General features: G+C 50.1%; 1 protein-coding gene across 1 annotated transcript; it reads left to right on the top strand.

Moving 5' to 3' along the window:
• The first annotated feature begins 11871 nt into the window (after window positions 1-11871).
• KLK12 (kallikrein related peptidase 12) lies at window positions 11872-16385 on the top strand. The gene is made up of 6 exons (XM_047835948.1): window positions 11872-11900; window positions 12083-12138; window positions 13079-13238; window positions 14020-14279; window positions 15192-15325; window positions 16230-16385. Exons 1-6 carry the CDS (start codon window positions 11872-11874, stop codon window positions 16383-16385), a joined length of 795 nt encoding a protein of 264 aa, XP_047691904.1.
• Window positions 16386-17090: the final 705 nt, after the last annotated feature.

Raw genomic sequence — 17090 nt, 5'->3', positions numbered from 1 at the left:
AATAGCTTAGGCAGGAGGTGATGTTCTCAGGGGAGTTTGGGGTCAGATTCTGGATCTGCTTGAAGAGATTGTTGGACAGTGCCTGTTGACATCAGATGAAGGGTGTGAGAGAAAAGACAGAGAAGGACAACCTCAACGCTTTGGTTTGAGCAACCATTTACTAAATGGAACTGCCATTTACTAAAATTGGGGAAACTCTGGGAGGGATAGATTTGCAGGGAAATACTGGGAATTTTTATTTTGAACTGTTTATTAGGCACCAAAGTGGCAATAAACTCCGCCCTCAAGGGGATTTACTGAAAATTAACCAATACACTAAACTAAGTAACTGCAAATTGTGATGACTTCTATGTGATAATAAATGTAATCCGTGAAGGATCTAAACGGAGTTTTGTGTTAGAGAATTAGAGGGGAAGCTGTTTTCCACAGGTAGTCAGGAAGCACTTCCTGGAGGAGGCTGCATTGACTAAAGACCCTAAAGGTTAGAGGAAGCCACTTTTGCAAAGAACACTGCTAATATCTCTGAAAGAGGGAGTCATCATATTTCAGAGTCCACCGTCCCTGGTTCCTACAGGGGAGCCTACAGGTTAGAGTTTAAAAGCACAGAGGGTGGGGGCACCTGGCTGGCTCAGTCAGTGGATCATGTGACTCTTGATCTTGGGGTCGTGGGTTCAAGCCCCGTATTGGGTGTAGAGATTGCTTAAAAATAAACATAAATAAAAGCAAGGAGGGTAGAGTCTGAAGGACCTGGTTTTGGATGGAAGAATCTTTATCTTTTGGGAGGCTCTGTTTCCTCATCTGGTACTAACAGGACCTACTGCTCAGCGTTGTTAGAAGGAAGACCGGCATTTAAAGTCTGCACCCGGAAACTTCTCAATCAGTGGAGAAGCAACATGATGCGATAGCTAAGAAGGTAGTTTCTGAGGCCAGGCTGCCCGGGTGTGACTTCCAGCTCTGCCACTTATTTAAAAGAATTTTTTTTAACGTTTATTTATTTTTGAGAGAGACAGAGACAGAGTGCGAGCAGAGAGAGAGGGAGACACAGAATCCGAAGCAGGATCATGACCTGAGCCGAAGTCGGCTGCTTAACCGACTGAGCCACCCAGGCGCCCCGGATTAGGAATCTGTAAAGTGAAGTAACCCATCTACTGGCAGGGATGCAGACACAATGGAACCCAGGTGCACAGCTGGGACCCTAGGACCCAACAGTTCCACGCCTGACATCTATCCTAGGGCAATGATCATGCAGGTCACAAAGAGGCAAGTATGGAAGGGTCTGTCAATCACTTATTTGTTGTGCTGCAAAATTAGAGGAAAACTGGGCACCCACTAATGAGGGTGGGGGGGGTGGGTGTTAGGATGCGGTGGAGAGCACCATGGAGGACCACACAGCACATACAAGCAACAGGCTAGAGGCACACATGAACGGAATCTCAAAGGTGCGGTGCTACCAACGTCAATGGTTAAAAAGACTGACACTATTAAGCATTGGCAAAGATGTGGGGCTCTGGAACACTTATACGCTGCTGATGGCAATGCAGAGCGGTACAACCACTTTAGAAAACATTTGGCAATTTCCTTCAGAATCCAACACACGTTGTACGATCTTACAGTGCCACTCCTAGGTGTCTGCCTAAGAGAAAGGAAAACATGCCCACACAAATGATGTGGACGTGAATGTGTGCAGCAACATTATTTGGGATAGCCAGAAGCTGGAAGCAAACCCAGATATGTAACGACTTGCAAATGGATGAAAGCTGTAACACGTCCACACTGTGGGATACTGCACAGCAATAAGAGGCAATGAACTATTGAGAGAAAAATGCAAAAGCGTGGGTGATTCTGAAATGCTATTATGCTAGTGAGAGAAGCTAAACATTTACATGATATTCTAAAAAGGCAAAACTCTAGGCAGAATGGAGATCAGTGGTAGCCTGGGGCAGAGGGAAGGAGGGAGAGCTTTGGCAGAAAGAGTGCACGGCAGTTTAAGAATGGGTGGCTGGAAGGTGGGAGGTACTTGTTTTAGGTTTTGATTTATGGTGGAGGTTACAGGATTGTATCCAGTTTCCAAACTTCATCAAATCGAACACCTAAAATGAATGGATTTTAATTTATGTAAGTGATACCTTAAGAATGAAAGAAGCATAGTTAGGGCACCTGGGTGGCTCCCTCAGTTAAGCGCCGATTTCGGCTCAGGTCATGATCTCACGGTTCATGAGTTCCAGCCCCGCGTCGGGCTCTGTGCTGACAGCTCAGAGCCTGGAGCCTGCTTCGGATTCTGTGTCTCCCTCTTTCCCTGCCCCTCCCCCACTTGTGCTCTGTCTCTCTCTCTCTCTTTCTGTCAAAAATAAACATTAAGAAAAATGAAAGAAGCATAGTTTTTTTTTAAATTTTTTAAAATTCATTTTTGAGAGAGACAGAGACAGCGCAAGCAGGGCAGGGCCAGAGAGAGGGAGAGAGAGACAATCCCAAACAGGCTCTGCACTGTCAGCGCAGAGCCTGATGAGGGGCTTGAACTCACAAAACCATGAGATCATGACCTGAGCTGAAACCAAGAGTCAGACACTTAACTGACTGAGCCACCCAGGCATCCGGAAAGAAGCACAGTTCTGAGCTTAAAAAGGAAAAACTATGTACCACAATCCTGCTGCCATAAATTAAAACTAAAGAAAACGCTCCACAATGTTTTGCACATAAAGTGATACACAATTTGTAGGAAAGTATACCAACAAAAAAATATACATGACATTGTGAATGTACTGAATGCCACTGAACTGGACACCTTAAATGGTGAATGGTTATTTATGTGAATTCAACCTTTATCTTTTTAATTTTAAAAAAAAACTTTAAAATTTTATTTATGTGAATCTCACCATAGTCTTTATTTTTTTATTTTTTTTATTTTTTTTCAATATTTATTTATTTTTGGGACAGAGAGAGACAGAGCATGAACGGGGGAGGGGCAGAGAGAGAGGGAGACACAGAATCAGAAACAGTCTCCAGGCTCTGAGCCATCAGCCCAGAGCCTGACGTGGGGCTTGAACTCACGGACCGCAAGATCGTGACCTGGCTGAAGTCGGACGCTTAACCGACTGCGCCACCCAGGCGCCCCTCACCATAGTCTTTAAAAGCTATGCGAGGGTGCCTGGGTGGCTCAGCCAGCTGAGCATCCGACTTTGGCTCAGGTCATGATCTCATGGTTCGTGGGTTCGAGCCCTGCATCAGGCTCTGCGATGACAGCTTGGAGTCTGGAGCCTGCTTGGGATTCTGTGTGTGTGTGTGTGTGTGTGTGTGTGTGTGTCTGCCCCTCCCCCACTTGTGACTTCTCTCTCTCTCTGGCTCTCTCTCTCAAAAATAAATAAAGACGTTTAAAAAAAGCTATGCGATAATAAATGCAATAGCAGAAAGCACACATTAATAAAGGTAGCAAAGGATACACAAGAGCAAAAGATAGTAGCAGTAGATACACAGCAGATAAAAACAATAGCGAAGGATATACTGTAACAAAGATAATAGCAGATACACAAGGGTAAGGACAAGAGCAGAAGGGGAGGGAGACAGGGAATAAGCCAGTAAGGAAAACAAAAGAGGGACTTGTACAGATCACTCACAGCATTGTGCCACCAACGGATTCAAGTCTCCCCACCTGAGGCTTTAGAACTATCTAAATATATTAATGGCTTTTTTGAATGTTCCTTTATTTATTTTTGAGAGAGAAAGAAAGAGGGAGAATACCAACCAGGCTCTGCACGGTCAGCCCAGGGCCCGATGCGGGGCTCGAACCCATGAACCGTGAGATCATGACCTGAGCCAAAACCAAGAGCTGGACGCTTAACTGACCGAGCTACCCAGGCGTCCCTATTAATACATTTAAACAAACAAGCAAACAAACAAACAAAAAAACCCACTTACTTCACAGGGCTCTTGGGAGGATTAATTGCATTAATACATGAAGAGCCCTCAGAACACCTGGCACTAAGCAAGTGTTTACTAAGTGGTGCCCTCATTAGTATTATCCTTGCTCTCATTGACAAAATTGTTATGACAATTTGTCTCCAAGGCCCCAGAGCCAAAGCAGCCTGCCTTGGGTGACAGCTGGGGATTTGGGAGAATGGGAGGTGGCCGCCCAAATCCTTCCTGTGGAACAGAAAATAATGACATACCTGAGCTGGAGATTCTGACTGCCAGCAATACCTTAATTCAGTTGGCCAGCCAGGTGGCCAGGTTTCTCAGGCATCCCTCCGCCCTCCTTCCCTCTCCAGGGATTTTGTGGCCACACGCCCTTCTCTTCCTATTTTTGCTCAGGGGAATTGTAATAACAATGGGATCCTGTGCTGGAGGGATTTGGAAAGCTGGGGCTTGTGAGGGAGGGGCGTGGAAAAGACTGGAGGAGAAACCGACAGCCTTCTGATGGGAGGGAGGTCTATGCTTCCTATGCATCCCCCGCCTCCGCCCCCGCACTGGTCTGGGGCACATCAAGACTTCTTTTTCTCCTCCGGAGGCCCCAGGAAGGGAGATGTCAGCTCCTAAACTAGACCTAGGCTAAGAATTTCCCTAGTCTGAAGCGTCCTGACCAAGCTTAGCCACTGCCCCTACTAGGAGGCCTTTAATAAGGGATTACGTTGGGCTTCCCTGCCTAATAGGGATATTGGTCTCCACACCCAATCCCAACGTGTGGGGGTGGGGTTCCCCAACACCACCAGGCAATTCTCCCACACAAATTCAACCTAATTTTTGATTTTTTAATGTTTTTATTTTTGAGAGACAGAGCATGAGCAGGGGAGGTGCAGAGAGAGAGGAGACACAATCTAAAGCAAGCTCCAGGCTCTGAGCTGCACAGAGCCCCACAAGGGGCTGGAACCCACCAACCATGAGATCATGACCTGAGCCGAAGTCGGACGCTTAACGGACTGAGCCACCCAGGAGCCGCACAATTCGATGTAATTACACTAACTACACTATCTACCTGGAGGTAACGTCGGACGGATCACAGAGGTTAAGGACTCAGTCCTACAAGACCCGCCCCCCTCCCCCACTACCGACCTTTCAGACGCCAGTTGAAAGTCCAAGTTGTTACTTGTGCTTCTGGCCAAGCTGCTATATAGATTGAAGGTTTCCACGACCTCCTCCTGGAATTTGATCAATTTGCTAGAGCGGCTCACAGAACTCAGAGAAGCACTTTACTTACTTGATTACTGGTTTACTGTGAAAGGATAAAACTCAGGAACAGCCGGATGGAAGAAATACGTAGGACAAGATACGTGGGAAGGGCTGTGGAGCTTCCTTGCCCTCTCTGGGTGCGTCATTCTCTCCACACGGCTTCACCAATCTGGAAACCGTCCCAGCCCCATCTTTTTGGGTGTTTATGGAGGCTTCACTGCATAGGCCTGACTGGTTGACTCAATGTCCATTGGTGATTGATTCTACCTCCAGCCCCTCTCCCCTCCCATTTATTGGCAGCTTTCAAAAGTCACCCATTCACATGACAAAAGACATCGTCATCTCTTTCCTTACTTAGGAATTACAGGAGTTTTAGGAACCCTGTGCCAGAAGGAGACTAAGACCCAAAATATATTTCTTATCACCAATCACAGTATCAATGGAGGCAAAGGGTATGCTTCCATTCTAAGGGGTCAATGTCAATGATAAGGCAAGAGAAGCAGACAGGCTGCGGGAGGGTGGAAAGGACGGGAGGCCCAGGTCAGGATTTTTGGAAGAGAGATAATGGAAGGATAAGGTAGCCTCCCCCCACAGAAACAGGATGGACTCCCCCATCTGAAAGTTGGTCCGCATGTCAAGACTGACTTTTGATGTCACACACGCATCAGAAGGGTCCAGCCTGCCTCCATGGGGTGACCAGAATTTGTGCTGTGAACAGGAGTCTAGATGACCACCCCCACGGAGTCTCTCTCCTCGTGCTGTGCTGTCCTGTGCCTGCTGGTGAGTGTGCATTTTGAGCTGTGCTGCTTGGGATTTGCACCTGTTGTAGACTTAACCAACCCAAGTCAGGAGTTTCCATAGTTGGCATTCAGGAACAGAGGCGTGGGATGGGGGGCTTCCTTCAAGTGACCCCGGGCTGGCACATCTGCACCCCGACCTGTCTGTGTGCTTCGCCCCAGCCAGGGCAGTGGGGGAGGGGTGCCTGAAAGTTCCAACCCAAGTTGTTGGTTCCCCTGGTAACCAGGCTGCATTTTCCTCCAATAGTCACCTAAGTAGCATAAATTCTGGTAGGGTTAAAAGTGTGTTATTATGGGAGTGCCTGGGTGGCTCAGTTTGGCTCAGGTCATGATCTCACAGTTGGTGAGTTCCAGCCCCGCGTGGGGCTCTGTGCTGCTGGTTCAGAGCCTGGAGCCTGCTTCAGATTCTGTGTCTCCCTCTCTCTCTCTGCTCCTCCCCCATTCGCCCTCTGTCTCTCTCTCAAAAATAAATAAACATAAAGAAAAAAAAATGCTAAGTGTCTTATTAGGAATAACACTCCTATGATACTCCTTACCTCTAACCACTCAGGAAATTCCAGAGATTTTAAAGCTCTGTGCCAGCAATCGGAAGGAAAACCAAATATAATCCAGGGAGGTGTGGGAGGGGTGTGGCAGAAGAGAAGGAACAGGCTGGATGTAGAAAGACCCTTACGGGGCTGTCCAGGGACTAGAGGTGGGGGTGGGGGGTAGGGAAGGGAGCCCAGAGGGAGAGAATCCAGGTAGGAGGCTAGGGTGAGGGTCCAGGGAGGGGGGTTTGAGGCCTGAGCTGAGGCTGGAGAGAGAGGGACAATGGAGGCCCAGGGCTAAGGAGGGGGAAAGAGGAATAGAGTATGTGAATTCAGCCTAGCGAATTGGCGTGTGGTGTTCCCCCCACCCTTGGAAAACCAGGGGGAAGTTGCTGAGCTCACGAGAGGCATGTGATGTGGGCCCAGGGGCATGCAAGATGCCAATAGCTGCAGAGGGCAAACTTTCAGAGGCAGATGTCAGAGCCAGGGAACTGGGAGGAAGTTATCTGTGGAGGCAGTATTGGGATGGGATGTCTCAGAAGAAGGACGGGTCTTGGGAAGAATCAGTGTCTCAAGGGTCCAGACCAGAGGACTAGTTGGGAGGGGGAGGGGGGAAGCCACCACAAGGCCAAGGGAGTAGCGTCTGAGAATAGGTTGGTGAGACAGTGGGGGACCTGGGTTTGGTGGGTCATCCAGGAGGCTGTTGGTTGCACAGGCTTGAAGCCAGGGAGAGACTAAAGAGCCATCCTGCCCCAGGTGACAGGTGAAACTGTCCAGTGTATGTAGTCAGTGCAGAGGACAAGGCTGAGGACTGGCCCTGGGAACACCCTTATTTGTAAAGACACCAGGAGAGGAAAAAAGGCCTATTCATGTCCGAGAGACAGAAAGTAGAAGAAATGCATGAAGGAGGGAGCAGCAGACCAGGTGGAAGGCTGCCTGAAGGCGAGTAAGGTGAGGACCAGGAGACCAAGATTGCTCAATGTGGAAGGACTCTGGAGACCCAAAGACCACCGCGGCCATCCAGGGCAAGCAGTGAGTAGATCTCTGTGGATAAGTTTTGCCAGGAATGATGGAAGAGAACAGAGCAGGCAAAGGAGGGGTGGGGGCTGCTGGTTCTGATGAAACTCTGTGCTCCCAGGATCATCCAGCAGAGGGTCAGGCTCACAGGGCATCTCAAAACGTTTGTTGAGTGAATGCATGCCTGCAGGCATGAATGAATGAACGAGTGAACGGGGCAGAGAAATAGAAGGAGAGAGAGGGGTATACAGACAGAGACAAAAGACAGAGCACCAAGTTGTAGTTGATAGTGCTTCACAGCTGAGAAAAAAAGGTCCTGTCATCTAAGTCAGCTTTGTAAATTCCTTCTTCAGAAAGCAATGAACCGGGAAAGCCAATTGCGATGATGTCTCAACTCAACATAGCTGATATCCTCGCCCATTTTTGTTGCCTTGTTTGATGATCCCAACAAGAAATGGTATGGGGCCCTTGGGTGGTTCAGTTGGTTAAACGTCTGACTCTTGATGTCGGTTCAGATCATGATCTCAAGGTTCATGAGTTCAAGCCCTGAGTCAGGCTCTCTGCTGTCAGCATAGAGCCCACTTCCGATCCTTCAGATCCCAGTCTCTCTCTGCCCCTCCCCATCTTGTGGGTGCAAATGTGGTCTCTCTCTCCAAAAAATAGACATTATAAAAAGGGGGAGCGGTATGTAGACAGGTAGCTTCCTCTTAGCCCCATTTTTCAGATGAACAAACTGAGGTCAAACCAAAGCCTGATGATGATCCCCAGGGAGTCATGGCATGAGCTGAGCTTTCAGTCGTGTGTATGATTCCAAAAGCTATCCTTCTTCTTTGAAGCCTGTAGGACCATTCATACGTTCCTCTGTTCACACCTGTACACGTTCAGTTAGCCATTCATTCGTTCATTCATATGTTTGGATAGGGGCTCTGGAGCCAACTGGTTGGGTTCAAACTCTGGTTCTGGTACTTGCCAACCATGTGGCTGTGGGCAAGTGACATTATCTAGTCCTGCCTCTGTTTCCACGTCTACGACGGTCTCCATGTTGTAGGCCCTCTCCCCAGGTGTCAGGGTGCCCGCGTTCTCTCTAGGGAATAGCCTTCATATTGAGTTTACCACGGTGCCCAAGAGGAAAACGTGGAGCTTGGGACTTGAGAGCACTGTGGGCTCCCTTGAGGAGGTGGCAAAGGGGCTCCGAGCTTTCCCTGAGTGAGAGAGGTGTGAGAGTGAAGCTGCAAGCCAGTCTGTGCCCTCTTTGAGCCTCCAGCTGCAAAAGAAGGGATTGGCTTTTTCCAGAAGCCACAAGTCTGCAAGTCTGTGTCAAAAGAGAACCACCGAGAAGCCACTCCCCACTCCGTACAGCTCCAGCACCATTAATATGCTTTGTGTCTCTATGGGTGAGCCTGTTCTGGATGTTCGTATACATGGCATCATATAACATGTGGCCTTTGTGATGGACGTCTTTCAGCTAGTGTAGTGTTTTGTTTTTTCTTTCTTTTTAAATGTTTATTTATGGGGCGCCTGGGTGGCGCAGTCGGTTAAGCGTCCGACTTCAGCCAGGTCACGATCTCGCGGTCCGTGAGTTCGAGCCCCGCGTCAGGCTCTGGGCTGATGGCTCGGAGCCTGGAGCCTGTTTCCGATTCTGTGTCTCCCTCTCTCTCTGCCCCTCCCCCGTTCATGCTCTGTCTCTCTCTGTCCCAAAAATAAATAAAAACGTTGAAAAAAAAATAAATGTTTATTTATTTTTGAGAGAGAGAGAGACTCAGCATGAGCAGGAGAGGGGCAGAGAGAGAGGGAGACACAGAATCTGAAGCAGGCTCCAGGCTCTGAGCTGTCAACCCAGAGCCCGACGCAGGGCTTGAACTCACGAGCGATGAGATCATGACCTGAGCCAAAGTCGGCCACTTAACGGATTGAGCCAACCAGGTGCCCCAAGCATAGTGTTTTTAATGTTCATCCACGTTGTAGCCAGTGGTAGTGTATCTCTCCTTTTTATGACTGAATAATACTCCAGAGTATGGATAGACCACATTTTATCAATCCATTCATCATGTGATGGACATCAGCCTAATGGAGATAGAGTCTCTTCTGGGGCTGATGAAAATGTCCTGGAATTAAATTGTGGTGATGGTTACACAGTGTTTTGAGTGTGGTGGACCTCACTGAAGTGTGGACTTTAAAATGGTTCAGGGGGCGCCTGGGTGGCTCAGTCGGTTGAGCATCCGACTTCGGCTCAGGTCATGATCTCGTGGTCTGTGGGTTCGAGCCCCGCGTCGGGCTCTGTGCTGACAGCCCAGAGCCTGGAGCCTGTTTCGGATTCTGTGTCTCCCTCTTTCTCTGCCCCTCCCCTGTTCATGCTCTCTCTCTGTCTCAAAAATAAATAAATGTTAAAAAAATTAAAAAAATAAAATAAAATAAAATAAAATAAAATGGTTCAGGCACTGGATTTTATGTTATGTGAGTTTTATTTAAAAAAAAAAATCAAGGCAGGGCGCACCTGGGTCGCTCAGTCGGTTGAGTGTCCAACTTTAGCTCAGGTCATGATTTCATGGTTCATGAGCTCTCTGCTGTCAGCCAGGAGCCTGCTTGGGATCCTCTGTCCCCCTCTCTCTCTGCCTTCCCCTGCTGGCACTCTCTGTCTCAAAAATAAGTAAACATTTTAAAAAATAAATTAAAAAATAAAGGCAGAAAGAGAAAAGAAGACAGAGAGAGTGGGATTTAGACGCTTTGTTTTCTTGCCAATATTTGAAAATCAGAAAACGTCCCACCATGAATCTGGATCTCCAGCTTCTCTTGAAAAGCCATGGAACTCGACCATGCTCATACGTGTTCTGGAGGGCAGCCCCTGACGGGAGCTAAGGGTGAATTTTATTCCATGTAAATTGCACCTCAATAAACCCAACCCTCCAGGAATCCAGAAATAGAGAGGGATTCAGTTAGGTGATTTGTCTCAAAACAAATCAAAAGCTGAAGATTTGTGGGGCGCCTGGCTGCCTCAGCATGTGACTCTTGATTTCGGCTCAGGTCATGATCTCGAGGTTCATGGGTTCAAGCCCCACGATGGGGCTGACAGTGCAGAGCCTGCTTGGGATTCTCTCCCTCCCTCTCTCTGTTCCTCCACTGCTCATGCTCTCTCTCTCTCTCTCTCTCTCTCTCTCAAACTAAATAAAATTTAAAAATTTTTTAATAAACTTAAAAAAAAAAGAAAGTAAAAGCTGAAGATATGTGATTATGAAATCAGAGAAGGAAAGAGATCCAAGACCGGAGAGAAGGTGATGGACTGAAAGGCAGGAGTAAGGGGGGAGGGTCTTCTTCTATTTCCTCACACTCCCTCTGCCTCTGACCACCTTCCCTCTCAACTTCCTCCCCTCTGAGTGTCTGTCTCTCTCTCTCTCTCCCTTCCTCCCTCACAGGTGAAGCAAAAACTCAGATGAACCAGCACAAACTGTCCTGTCCCTGGCTCTCTCTCGGTTCCCTGTTTCCCTTTCTTTCCCAGTGGAAGCCCTCACGCAAGAGAAAAAAAAAAAAAAAAAACTTTCATGTAATTAGATAAATCGGCCACATGCAGATAGGAAAAGTGGGCTTCACAGGGAAGAGGGTCGACCGTGCATTTAAAAAATTCAGTTAGAATCAGGCTCTGCAGAACCCAGCTTGGAAACCTCTTCAGTCTCTTTCTGATCATCTATTTCGAAATCTCTTCCTTCTCTTCTCAGTCTGGGCTCTCTCAGCTCTGGCTTTCCCAGCCTCTCCCTTCCACTCTCCTGTGCTCTTAGGCTCTCTCAGCTCTGGCTTTCCCAGCCTCTCCCTTCCACTCTCCTGTGCTCTTAAACACTCACCCTCCTGCCTCTTCCCTGCACACCGCAGGGAGGGGGAGGGGGGAGGGCCCCACCCTCCCTGAGCCTTCCTCACTAGGAATGAGGATTAGAACCCAATTCCCAGGTCACCTTCAGCCATGGGTCTGGGCACTGGCTCGGAGAGAAGGGGAAAGGGAGTGGGGCCGGGTCTTTCCCCCTAGAGCCATTCTGGGCCCAACCCCCCTTTCCCCATTTAGTTGTAAAGCTCAATTAGGTGCCATTAGCTGAGAAGATTTTCTGCGGGATTAGAGAGGGTGCCCCACCCCAAGTCTTCCTGGTCCCCTTCCCTCAACCCGGAAATTGCATGGGCTGGAACAAAGAGAGTTAAAAGCTGTGTCAGCTGCCTGTCTGGGGCAGACAGACAGAAGGAGGGGGACAGGTGGGGCAGCATGACAGGTGGCTGAGAAGCCAGGTGGACAGTGGGAGAGTTGACTGGCGGGGTGGCCAGTGGATGACAGGACAGGCAGGTGGTGGACAGACAGATAGCAGAGGCAGACAGGCTGGAACTGTGACAGCTACATGGAGGCCCCAGCAAGCAGGGGGACAAGGTGAGGAGGGGGCAGGTGGTCACCAGTGAGGTGACCCCCCCTCCCCACCCGAGATGGGCAGAGGGGGGGATGGGCAGGCATCCTGTCCTCCTGGAGCTGCTGGCAGGCAGGAGGGGTGGGCAAAGAGAGGGGCAGGTTGACAGGGAAAGGGCCATCTCTGAGATTCCCCCAACGTTTCCCAGGACCTGGAGGTGGCTCATCCTGGGCTCCAGCATCCTGTTGCTCCTGTGTGTTTCTGGTGAGTTCCCCAGCGGGGCGGGAAGCCCTTCCTCCCTGACAGGGGGCCCTCCGATCTCCCCCTCCAGGTCTGATCCCCAGTCTGGCACTGAGGAGGGGAGGGGACTGCCTCTATGTCTCCACTCACCTCCAGCTCTAGGGGGCCCTGCCACCTCTGTCTTTTGATCTATACCTTCTCTGTGTCTTCCTGTCACTATGCCTCTGTCTTTTCTCTCTGTCTCTGTGCTTGTCTGTCTCTGTCTCACTCCTATCTTTTTTTTTAAGATTGATTGATTGATTGATTGATTTAGAGACAGAGACAGTACAAGTGGGAGAGGGGTAGACAGAGAGGGGGACAGAGAATCCCAAGCAGGCTCTGTGCACAGAGCCCGATGCAGGGCTCCAGCTCACGAAACTGTGAGATCATGACCTGAGCCGAAAACCAAGAGTCGGACACTTCAACGACTGAGCCACCCAGGCGCCCCTGTCTCCCTCCTATCTTTAGGCATCTCTCTGTCTTTTTCTCTTTCTCTTCCTCTCTGTGTCTCTGGGCATCGCTGGGTCTTTTTTTTTTTTTTTCCAACGTTTATTTATTTTTGGGACAGAGAGAGACAGAGCATGAACGGGGGAGGGTCAGAGAGAGGGAGACACAGAATCCAAAACAGGCTCCAGGCTCTGAGCCATCAGCCCAGAGCCTGACGCGGGGCTCGACCTCACGGACCGCGAGATCGTGACCTGGCTGAAGTCGGACGCTTAACCGACTGCGCCACCCAGGCGCCCCTCGCTGGGTCTTTTTGTATTTGTCCCTGGGTCTGTGTCTCCCTGTCTCTGACTCTCTCTCACGGTCTCTCTCTCTCTCTCTTACTTGTCTGTGTCTTCATCTCTGCATCTCTCTTCCTGTCTCTGAGCCCCAATCTCTAGATCTCTGACCCCATCTCTCTGGCCCACACCCCTGTCCTCAGGGCTCAGCCAACCGGCCACAGAGAAGATTATTAAAGGCAAGGAGTGTGCCCGTCACTCACAGCCTTGGCAAGTAGGGCTGTTTGAGGGCACCAGTCTGCGTTGTGGGGGGGTCCTCACTGGCCGCAGATGGGTCCTCACAGCTGCTCACTGCAGTGGCAGGTAAGCCCCTGTCTGGGTGTGGTCTCTTCCAGGGGTGGGCAGCGGAAAGGTGATGGGGAGGAGAACCCTCAGGGTAGGAGATGGGGGTGCCAAGGAATAAAGAAATGGTCTTGCAACAAAAGGTTCTGAGGTTAGACAAAGAGTAGGACTTCTGCAACAATGGGTCTGGGGTGGGGCTGGGTGGGGCGGGTAGTGTGGGTGGCATGAGGGGTCCTGGAACCTGCTCATCTACCCGCTCCCATTTCCTCGTGTTCCCCTTCTTTCCCACATGACATCTGTCACCACCCCAGCTATTCCCTGACCCAGTCTGGGCATCTTCTCTGGGTCTCAGCAGTCCCATCTGTGAAATGAGGAGATTGGACTTTCTAGGTCTGAAGCTCTGAGGTTTTTTCAAAAGGGAACTTTCAAACACGAAGAGGCAGATTGATTAGGGAGAGAACAGAGAGAGTCCACTCATTACTCACGCGTTCCTTCAGCTGACAGTGCTAACAGCCCAGGCAGCCTCTAGGTGGTGGGAACAGAGCAGCAAGCATGAAGGACGGATGTGCCTGCCCTGGCTAAGAGACTCAGAAAGGGACAGGGATGCAGGGACTCGGGGAGGAGAAGTAGGCAAATGCAGGAAATGGAAAGATAGTGATAGAGACGAGAGACAGAGAGACAGAACAAGCGTGTGAGGGAGGGAGGACTGACACTGAGGTGCAAAGCAGCAGAGAAAGGCTGGAGGGTCTGGGAGCCAGGGGTCCACTGCCCCCAACTGATCCACCTTGACCCCCCCCCCCAGCAGGTACTGGGTGCGCCTGGGGGAGCACAGTCTTAGCCGTCTGGACTGGACGGAGCAGATCCGACGCAGTGGCTTCTCCGTGACCCACCCCGGCTACCAGAGAGCCGGGCACAGCCATGACAATGACCTCCGGCTCCTGCGACTGGGCACACCCGTCCGCTTGACCCGCAGCGTCCAGCTCCTGCCCCTGCCCACCACCTGTGCAGCGGCTGGCACCAAATGCCACATCTCAGGCTGGGGCATCACCAATCAGCCAGGGAGTAAGGGAGCCTCAGGGTCAGGGCTCAGAACGGGCAAAGTCTGGGGTGGAGGACGAGAGATCAGGAGTCATCCCAACAGAAGGATGGATCAAGGGTCAAACATGGGGATTGTGGTTTGGGGTCAGAGATCATGGTGGACCAGGGGTCTTGGGAGTCAAAGTGGTCAACGGGTTGGGTATGGAGTCAGAAGCCATAGGTCAGGGATGTGATTAGAGGCCAGAGTGATGGCAGGGATCATCAGACTGGAGCAAAAGGCACGGGTAAATAGGACCTTGGGTCATGGGTCAGAGACTCTGGTGTTAGAAGTCATTGTTGAGTTGAGGACATGGGATCCAGATGTTGCACAAGCTGGCCACAGTCTGAGGCTAGAAACTGAGATTCAATCAGGGATTACTGGTCTGGGATTGAAAGCCCTAGAGGTTAGGGGTCATGGAGTCTGGGGTCAAATAAACTAGGATCAGAAGTCACTTTGGAGTTTGGAGCAGTGGTTTAGAGCTGAGTTTGGATGTTTAAGAGAAGACAAGAAATGTGGGGTCTGGAGACAGAGAGGGAACATGAGGTCAAGTTGGGATCTAAGTCTAATAAGATTGAAGGTCAAAGGGCACCGCATGGGGAATTTAAGGAGAAAAGTCCGGATTCACTGTTTCTGGGGTTGGAGAGACAAAAGGTGTCTTGAGTTATGGCACTCAGAGTCATAGGTTAAAGGAGAGGGGGACTTGTGTCAATGAACTGGGGCAAGGGTCACTATGAAATGAAGTCATAAATCCGAAATCTAGAAGTTTGAGGATTGTTGTGGAGAGTCGCAGGAAGAGGGCAGAGTATAGACTTATATTTGGCTTCCTTTGGTGGAAGGATGTCGCCCCCAAATGGGAAGCTTTGGGGAACAATGCAGCTTCTATCTTCCACCCCCAGAACCATTCCCGGACCTGCTCCAATGCCTCAATGTCTCCATCGTTTCCAGTGCTGCCTGCCAGGCTCTGTTCCCCGGGAAAATCACGGACAACATGGTGTGTGCCAGCGGCGCTGATGGGGCGGATGCCTGCCAGGTGAGTGAATGCAGGCTATGCACGGTCACCCCGGGACAGGAAGTAGGAGACAGAGCAGGGAGACGGGGGAGAGAGGCGTGGTCAGAAAGAAGGGGAGGCGCAGGATACAGCAGCAAGAGCTAGGTGATGGAGGATAGAGGAAAGGAGGGAACAGAGAAGGAGACATGGGAAGAGCATAAGGAGAGGGACAGGAAGAGACAAAGAAAGGTGGGGAAGGCCAAGAGCGGGCAGGGATTTAGAACTCAGGAGTGTAACTGGTTGTCTCTCCCCATACCATCCTCCAGTTGGTGCTGGCCCAGGTCAGAGAGTGAGAGAATCTAGGATGGAGGTGGGAAAGGAGCCTGGTGGACTCTGCTGCCCTCCAATTCCACTACCTTGCCCTCTTGAGTCCTTCAGGTTGGAGGATGCCACCCTCTGCTGGCTAGGGCTCCCTAGCCTTTGTCCCTGAGAGCACTTTTATAGCTCCCGCCTTCCTTTGCTGGGATTGGTCACTGGTGGTTGCGCTCTTTCCCTCATTGGTCAGGGCCCGTGCCAGTTGTCCTCTATAGAACGCTTATGGTTTCCACCTCCTTCGCGGGGATTGGTCACTGAATATACTCTCTTCACTCATTGGCCAGAGCTCTAACCATTCCCCTTGAGAGATACCCTCCCCCACCCCCATCACCACCACCTGTTATGGAGTCCTGCCTTCCCTGGGATTGGCCCCTTAGGAACAGGGTACTCTTCCCTATTGGTCAGTCATTGCTCTTGACCTCAGGAACGGAGTAACGCTCTTCTCTCTGATAACCAAGCGCGGACCCACTGTCTTCAAGGCCTGGGAATGGATTTGGGAGTCAGGAAAAAGAAAATGGGAACAGGATTTCTTCCTTATTTATTCAGTGCTCCTTCTCCTTCTGTATTCCAGGGTGACTCTGGAGGACCCCTGGTGTGTGGAGGAGTCCTTCAAGGTCTGGTGTCCTGGGGAACTGTGGAGCCTTGTGGGCAAAAAGGCATCCCAGGAGTCTACACCAACATTTGCAAATATGTGGACTGGATCCGGATGGTCATGAGGAACAACTAGCCTGCTCCCTCCACCTCCACCCCTCAGGTTGGGTGCTCCACTGAATGAGCCTCAGAGCACCAACACCGCCCCCTGTTATCACTCTGGCTCCCATCCTTCTTGCTCTGGGGATTTTCTTCCCAGAACTCCAACTCCAGCCAGCCCTTTTAAGACCCATGGTTGGGGGAGAAAGGAATGAGTGACTACCTGGAATAAATATAACTGGAGGAGGAGATGTGTCTGTCTGTTTGATGCCCCCATGCTGGTTGACACAGGAAGGAGGTTCATCAAGTCCTGTACCCACAACTGTAGGAATAGAGACCACAGAGGGTGAGGGTTTTCCCTTAGGAGCCACACAGGAATGGAGTAGCAAAGTTTACTTATAACACTAAAAATAAGGGCCTTTTTTTTTTCTTCTCCACCCAGCACTTTAGGAACCGTGCCCATGAAGGACCTGAAGGGGGAAAAATTATTGGCCCAAAAATGCCAAATGAAAATTGCAAAATCAAAATTCATGACCATTTAATTAAATGTCTATAAAACCTAACATTCTTCCATGTAGCGGATTCCAAGTTGGCTTTGCTGGAGCTGTTGAGCACATGTTATATTTAATTAAAAAAAATTTTTTTAATCTTTATTTATTTTTGAGAGAGAGATGGAGTGTGAGCAGGGGAGGAGCTGAGGGGAGGGAGACACAGAATCAGAAGCAGGCTCCAGGCCCTGAGC

The sequence above is a fragment of the Prionailurus viverrinus genome, chromosome E2, assembly GCF_022837055.1.
Source record: "Prionailurus viverrinus isolate Anna chromosome E2, UM_Priviv_1.0, whole genome shotgun sequence".
Classification (NCBI taxonomy): domain Eukaryota; kingdom Metazoa; phylum Chordata; class Mammalia; order Carnivora; family Felidae; genus Prionailurus; species Prionailurus viverrinus.
Note: the sequence above shows the minus strand (reverse complement) of the source record. Positions and strands in the feature narration are given on the sequence as shown.